Raw genomic sequence first — 8,032 nt, forward strand, 5'->3', positions numbered from 1 at the left:
CGGTGCGCTGCAGTTATTATTAAATTCCTAGATTCTCCCTTCAAAATGATAGTGGCCCAACGTTTAAACCTGACGGCTTCGCTGTACGGTGTAGGTCATTTCAAAGAGCATTGTTCTCGGGCCAACCGTTTAACCATTTCCTGGTTATTGTCACCTCAACCTGCGAATGTATCTTGCTCACAGCAAGATAATAAAACGCGGGCATTAGCCCAGCGGTGCTGAACTTCGGAGCAAAACCGTGGCATCTCATCTACGAAAGGCGAGTAGAATTTTCTTCAAGGTGTTTGGCAAGTCGGGTCTAGAGTTATTTATTTTCAGTTTTGGGAGGCGTTGGCCGTTTAGAAGCCGCCACTTCGGCATCTGTCGGAAGTTACCTTCCACTAGATTACGTGTTTAAGTTACAAAGAGAAGGTTGCCATTCACAGCAGAAAGTAGCAATTTAACCATTTAATATTGCTTGTCACTTTGAATAATCGTTTAATGAAGTCTTACAGGCGACAAATCATTCTGAAAAAGGGTCACTGGACCTGAAACATTAACTCTGCTTTCTCTCCCCAGATGCTGCCAGACCTGTTGAGTTTCTCAAGCAATTCCTGTTCTTGTTTCAATTTCCAGCACCCACTGTTCTTCGTTCTGTTTTAGTCTAACAAATCGTTCTGTTTGATCTTCTTTAAAAAGAAATCATATTTTGAGCAATCAATGTTTGTGGTGTCTGAGATGTTCCGATTTCAGCTGAAATGGGTTTACACGGCCCGATATGTGTGAAACTTGTATTACAAATAGATTAGACACTTAAGAAGACAGGGGCTCTATATCCTAAAAGCCATTTCCTCATTGACCCCCATGCTTTGATATAGGTGTAAACATTTGCAGATTTGCATGAAATAGCTCTATTTAACTTGTGGTAATTACATCTGGCTGTAACTTCAGAAGCTTTCTCTTGCTTCAGTGATATGGCCGCCACCCGCCAATCACACGCGGCATTGCTCAGATCAAAGCGGGTCCCAACCAATCCGAGTCGACCCAAGCCGCTCGCTGACGTCATCATTCCCATGGAGGGGTACTTATCAGGATGAATGAGAGATTTCAGAATGAGAGACTGGGAGAGGGAATACATAGAGCAGAAAGCACTCGCTTCCCCCGTAGCCTTGGTAGGAATCAGCTGGGAGAAGAAGTACCTGGGACTCCTGAGGAAGCGGAAAATGAGTTCCAGCACAACGGAGAGTGGCAAGAGCGGCCAGTACCGCGTGGACCATCTCCTCAGTGCGGTGGAGAGTGAGCTACAGGCTGGGAGTGAGAAGGGAGACCCCACTGAGAGAGAGCTGAAAGTCAACCTGGAAGACCTGGATCTGTGGCTGAAGTTTAAGGAACTCACCAACGAAATGATCGTCACAAAGAACGGCAGGTAAGTGAGGGCAGAGCAGCCTGACACTCTGCTGGAGGATTATCCCCTGTACAACACGGCTTTTAAAATGTTTAGAGAAGAAAGGAAAGGGCGAGAAAACAGAGCTCGGTATACCCCAGCTTGTACTTTGCATAATTAGAACGGTGCAAAACATAACTTAAAGTTGACAGTTTTTTCTGTTTTCCACTCTATGTCCCATTGAGAGTTTTACTTTCATACGTTGCAAGAACAATTGTGAGCAGCGGGTGTGACTACAAGCCATATCCTTTAGGGTCTCGTCTTACTCAGGAGCATGGGACAATAGATAAAGTGCACCACCACCCCACCCCCATCCTTCCTCACTCGCTTTACTTTCTTTGCTGTTCTTAGGAGGATGTTTCCTGTGCTGAAAGTGAACGTGTCGGGACTGGATCCCAACGCTATGTACTCGTTTGTCTTGGACTTTGTGGCCGCCGACAACCACCGCTGGAAGTATGTAAACGGAGAGTGGGTTCCCGGTGGCAAACCGGAGCCTCAGGCTCCGAGCTGTGTTTACATCCACCCCGACTCGCCCAACTTCGGGGCGCACTGGATGAAAGCGCCCGTCTCCTTCAGTAAAGTGAAACTCACCAACAAACTGAACGGCGGAGGACAGGTACATCTTGCAGATTTTATACAGCCCTGACTAGCTGAAGTAAACTGGGGTACCAGACCTGAAGATCTGAACTGCGCCCAAATTCTTTCCAATATTGCAGTTAACGAATGATCTGGGCTATTTACAATAAAAAAGGGAAGATACAAAATTATCACATGATGCTATCAAATGTCAGCGCTGGTGAGAACTGTGACATCAGATTTTCGTTTTATCATCTTACTAATTGGGAAACGCTAACTATTTATTTCGGACGTATTGTAACAAATAATACTGATATATAAAATGAGGATTTTGAATTTCTCTGAGCTCCGGGATTCCCTTTGCTGTATAACATTTCCAAAATAGAGTGGCATGAAGTGAGTGTACGAAAGCTTGTAGAGTTCGCAGATCATTTACACATGTGAGCCACAGTGAGCTATTACAAATGACAGAACGTTGTGTAAAACTAGGGATAACATAGCACGTCGTTATTTTAAATGTCAATGCTGCTTAACATATGGCATCTATAGCAAATATCGTATAAAGAAACGGTGAAAACTTTAGTTGTACATTGAGTAGGAAAAATACAATCCTGGATTTTTTTTGGCATGGACCTAGCCTCTGAAGGACCGTGTGTGTTTTTTTTTGTTGGAATTGCAGATCATGTTAAACTCTCTGCATAAATACGAGCCCAGAATTCACATCGTGCGAGTCGGGGGATCGCAGAGAATGATCAGTAGTCACTCATTCCCTGAGACTCAGTTCATCGCCGTGACCGCCTATCAGAACGAAGAGGTAAACGTCTTCCTAAAATCCCAGCTGCGTACTTTCAGAAAACCAACACAGACACAAGCAGCGTTATCAGCACCAGTAAATCAGTAATGTTAATTGCGATCATTTGAAATCGTTGACCGTTGCTGAGCAGATTCAATTCTTAAAATATGAGGTTATTTTTTGGATTTTCAGCACCATATTTTGTCAGTACTAAAGACTAGAGATGATTGGTGGTAAGAATAGCAACACGTCAGTAACTCCATACTGATGAATCCTAACTTTTATTTCGTCTCCCCTCACAGATCACAGCTCTCAAAATTAAGTACAATCCGTTTGCAAAGGCCTTTCTTGACTCCAAAGAGAGGTGAGCCTAAGAAAATACTCTATTAAAATATTTTGAGTGAAGACCAATCTGTGCGCTGTGTTTAACGGGTTTTTCTTGTCCAGAAGCGATCACAAGGAAATGTTGGATGACGTGAGTGACAGCCAACAGTCTGGATATTCCCAAAGTAAGTTTTTTTTGGGGGGAAGAGTCAATTTGTATCGATGTTGGATCTTGCCGGCTAGTCTAATTTGTTTTGGTTGACTGGATATGTATATTTCTCCTTCGCCAGTAGGTAGCTGGTTTCTGCCTAGCACAGGTACCCTGTGCCCTCCTTCTAATCCTCACGCTCAGTTTGGAGGACCAATTTCGCTCTCCACGCCCCACGGCTGTGAGCGTTATTCTACTCTGAGGAACCAGCGCCCTGCTCCGTACCCGAACCCTTACACACACAGGAACAACTCTCCCAGTAAGTGCAACACCGGTCTAACATACACCGGATATCATTTTAAGCGACTGTAAAATGATATTCACGAAAGGGTTCAGATCGTTTACTGCAGAGTTTGATCTTCTCCTGGATATCGAAGGCACTCGCCTCTTTTGTCATACTAATGCACTGGCATGCCTTCATTATATGTATCTGAATGGTTGAATATAATTCGAATTAGCCATATACTCTCTCCTAAGTGTGAATTCTTAAAGCACCTGGACTAATGGAGCTTCAGTCTGCTCTACTGCAGCCATTTCGAGGGGGCTTATGCTACTGCATTGAGGTAATATAAGGAATCAGTGACCCAGCTACAGCTCCGCGCATAGCGGCACATATAGGTGGCCGCTCGTGGAACTTAATTCAACTGATCAATAAAGAACTGGAATTTAAACTGGTCTCATTCAGCATGAAGCTGTCAGCAATTGTTGTAAAGCCCCGACCTTTAGGGAAGGCATTCTGCCCTCTTTACCTGGTCTGGTCTGTATATGACGACAGAACCCCAGCAACGCAGTTGACTCTTAACTACTCTCGGAAATACCTGAGCAAAACACACGAGTCAAGAAAAAAAAAATAGGACTGAACAACAAATACTGGCTTGGCCAATGACGTTCATATTCCACAAAAGAAATTTTTTTAAAAGCACAGATTTAGAAAGTAAGGGTGAATGTGCGACGTTATTGTGTTGCTGGGGATGTAGAGGTGATGGGAGGCAATTGAAGCAAGTGAGGACGTTTGCAAGTTGTAAAGGTTAATTATTGTTGAAAGGGCCCGGAATGCCACTGTACTAAAATAGTTATATTGTATAGAAGCTTATAGTAGTCTTACCCTCAACATAATAAGATGCAAAGTGGGAGGGACAGTGTAGAGTAGAAAGATAAAAGTTCTAGAAATAGCGCCATATAGGAGCATCAATAAAATATAGGGAAAGGTTATGACAAAGGGGTTGTCCGTCAGACTGAACGCTCCTCCCGTTTTAGATCTGCCTAATATAGCCGTTATTTTTACATAGTAACCTTATTGCAGGAAAAATAATGATATTGTTATAACCATCATCACTTACTATAAATTCCATTTCTACCTTCTAAATCTTTTGCAATGGAAATGCTGAAATTAGGATTTAGGTAGGGGTCGATGAAATAATCAGTTGTATTAGGGGCTGTATAATTCTACAGCTGAAGGTAGCTCTCCAATGATGAATTTATTTGGATACTTTAATAATATGACGCACATCTAGATGTGAGCAGTTTTGTAAACGCGAATCTGTAAAAGCCGTGGTGCTCTTGCATTAGTGTGATTTGGTTTAGAAGCTTTTAGTACATCAATGTTGCAGCGGTGGGAAAAATTTCACACTCTGTCATTAATTATAGATTACATAATTGAATGCAGATTTATTGCACAGTACTATATGTTTATTTTTCCCTCGGTGCCAGTTCTAATTTGTTAAAATTGTGTGGTTTTTCTCTGTAGCTGGCTATCCCGACAATTCTTCTGCCTGCCTTTCCATGCTTCCCAACCACGACAACTGGTCGGGTCTGCAGGTCTCCACGCATACCAGCATGCTGCCCATGACACACAATGCTGGCACTGCCACCAGCTCTAGGTAAGCGACCTCGACAGGATGACCTTAGTGAATTTATCACAGCTAGGGAGGGTGGAGGGGAAGTGCCATTGTAATAAGATGTCTTTTATTTCTCAGAAAGGATTTAGCAATTCTATCGTTACCAAATCCACAATGCTAATACTTTAATTCTGTTTACCAATCATTGTATTGACTTAAACCACAAGCCTATAGTCCAAAGTAAATATAAATTAAACTGCGAACTTATCTCAACAACTTGACTGATTTGCATTTCACCAAATTGACAATGTCCCCCAAAACACACACATACACCAACACTCATACACAAATACATACACACAGAGACACGCACACACGGAACTATTGCGGTGAGTGATGGGTAGACATAATGTCAGAGTAAACATTTCCCCAACGACAATCTATTAATTCAAGGTGCAAATGTCAGCAACACATCTGTCTGAGCAACTAATTTTTGAACGTGAATACATTGTTAACGCACTTCAGTATAACAAAACACAAAATCCATGTAAATAATAAAATGTGAGGCTGGATGAACACAGCAGGCCAAGCAGCATCTCAGGAGCACAAAAGCTGACGTTTCGGGCCTAGACCCTTCATCAGAGAGGGTCTAGACCCTTCATCAGCCTCTCTGATGAAGGGTCTAGGCCCGAAACGTCAGCTTTTGTGCTCCTGAGATGCTGCTTGGCCTGCTGTGTTCATCCAGCCTCACATTTTATTATCTTGGAATTCTCCAGCATCTGCAGTTCCCATTATCTCTGATACAAAATCCATGTAGCTTGGCCATTCGCTAATCAAGTTGGGGTCTCCGCTGTTAGATATCCTAGCGGGAGCTTTCTTGGACGGTGGGAGGATTTTGGGACAAGCTGCAAGCCTCGACGTGAAACCACTTCCACTCGATATCCAGCATCCAATCCGGATTTCATCGAGAACGGTCCAGCAGTTTCAGTCAGGCCGTGGGGAATTAAATTGTACTTTCTCTCAGTTAGATGATTGTCCAATCGGAGGAGTACAATGTCACAGGGACAGAGAAGGTCTTTAATATATTGCTCACTTGTCCACATTAATCAAATAGCAAAATTATTTTCACTTGACCAGCTCATTGATATTATAACTGATCCCATTCATTGAGTATTTGCCGCTGTTTATAAGTCGGAGATCCTCATCCCTCCCCCAAATGATTATATTTGAACGTTTAATGACTGCATAACTTTTCATGGTTCTTTCTTGTTGCAGCCAATATCCGAGTCTGTGGTCGGTCAGTAACAGCACCATCACTCCAGTGTCCCAGTCTGGGGGCATGTCCAACGGCCTGAGCTCGCAGTTCCTACGGGCTTCCCCGGCTCATTACCCGTCTCTGGCCCACTCAGTGAGCGCCACCTCGTCAGGATCGCCCCTGTATGACAGTGGCACCGGAATCGAGCTGTCTGAGAGCCAGTATGATGCCTCTCCACACAGCAGACTTACTTCTACATGGACATCAGTTACTCCTCCATCCATGTGACAGCACTTGTACTCGCCTCACCATTGTCAAGCCATTTAATTTAATTTACGGACGTCTTTGGGAGTTTTCCCAACCCTTTCCGTCTTTCTTGTTCGGACTTGATGTTGAAACTACATGGGAAATCCAGAAGAATGACAGGAAGAGACAAACTTGCTTTTGTGATAAATTGCATGCAAGTTTTCTGTATTGATGCCTAAAAATGGGCGGTGTTCTACCCAAAAGTCCCACCAAGCTGGGATTTTGAAAATGGCATGATCAAATACTTCAACGAGAATGGTTGTTTTGATGAAGTGTTTCCATTAATTGTAATTTAGACAAAATAAGCCGTGTTGTAAAAACAACTATTGTATAGGAAACAAACTCACCATGTCTTGAGAAGATAAATCATGCAATGAACTAAATCTAGTAATGTGTATTCCATGACTAACATCTAACCTTAGTGGCAGCAATAGTGCTCGGGCCTCTGGTTAGTTGTGCAGCAGCAGCCTGCCCAAAAAGAACGATGTAAATAACAAAACGTTAGTGGAGCAAATATGTAATAGATGGGGCAATTAATGCGTCCCCAAGTAGCACACTGCTTGTCAATTATCATTGACTTCTCTCGATTTCTAAATGTGTATTAAGAGAAACAATCTCTTTAAAATGACGGAAAACCTCAACCACGAAAACACATTGCTGCATCGCTGACACTCCAAAATCAAAACATTTAAGTACTGGAACTACTCCGCATCTGTAGAGAAAGAAACTCGTTGCAAAGCCCAGCTCCTCCTGAGGTGGAAGGAAACTGATGATTCTAACCAGACCTAATTTTATAAATAATTCACTGCTTAACATGCTTTATCCTGAGAAACGTTCTCCTGCCCTTAAGTTAAAAATATAGCTGATCTTTTTCAACCCAATTTAGGCAGAGATAAAGGTTGCCTTTTAAGCTAAGTGCCCCGACACAGGGTGTGTGAGTGATATCTCAAGAGTTGTAGCCTTCTGATCTAGACTGTGCAAATTTCTGATAATCATTTCTTCTGGGAATGAATGTTGCAGCCAGCAGGTTGCTGCATAAAATGACGCTTAATTTCCCTGCACACACTGACCTTTTAAATTGCATTTAAAACACACAAAAAAGATAATTCGCCAACCGGAAAATGAAGGGAGCATACTTGGTCGTTTAGAAGGTTCTGGCTTCAGTTTTGTAGTGAAATTGCAATTTGGAATGTTCTTCCCAGCAGTTATCCTGACTGCAGTCTATCCAGCTGAGCGAATATTGTTTGCCTTTGATCACGTCATTTCACCTCAAGAGTTATTTACCCTCTGCCTTTAATGTTACCGATTG

General features: G+C 42.7%; 1 protein-coding gene across 2 annotated transcripts; it reads left to right on the forward strand.

Moving 5' to 3' along the window:
- Positions 1–1,134: 1,134 nt before the first annotated feature.
- tbxtb (T-box transcription factor Tb) lies at positions 1,135–7,304 on the forward strand. 2 transcript variants are annotated; one of them, XM_048536570.2, is made up of 8 exons: positions 1,135–1,405; positions 1,775–2,039; positions 2,679–2,813; positions 3,095–3,156; positions 3,240–3,301; positions 3,407–3,583; positions 5,072–5,204; positions 6,438–7,304. In XM_048536570.2, the coding sequence occupies exons 1-8, from the start codon at positions 1,203–1,205 to the stop codon at positions 6,703–6,705; spliced, it is 1,305 nt and encodes a 434-aa protein (XP_048392527.1). In that variant the 5' UTR covers positions 1,135–1,202; the 3' UTR covers positions 6,706–7,304. The 2 variants fall into 2 exon arrangements, with proteins under 2 accessions (XP_048392527.1, XP_059504807.1); XM_059648824.1 differs by having other exon boundaries at positions 3,243–3,301.
- Positions 7,305–8,032: the final 728 nt, after the last annotated feature.

Source organism: Stegostoma tigrinum, chromosome 9 (genome assembly GCF_030684315.1).
Source record: "Stegostoma tigrinum isolate sSteTig4 chromosome 9, sSteTig4.hap1, whole genome shotgun sequence".
Classification (NCBI taxonomy): domain Eukaryota; kingdom Metazoa; phylum Chordata; class Chondrichthyes; order Orectolobiformes; family Stegostomatidae; genus Stegostoma; species Stegostoma tigrinum.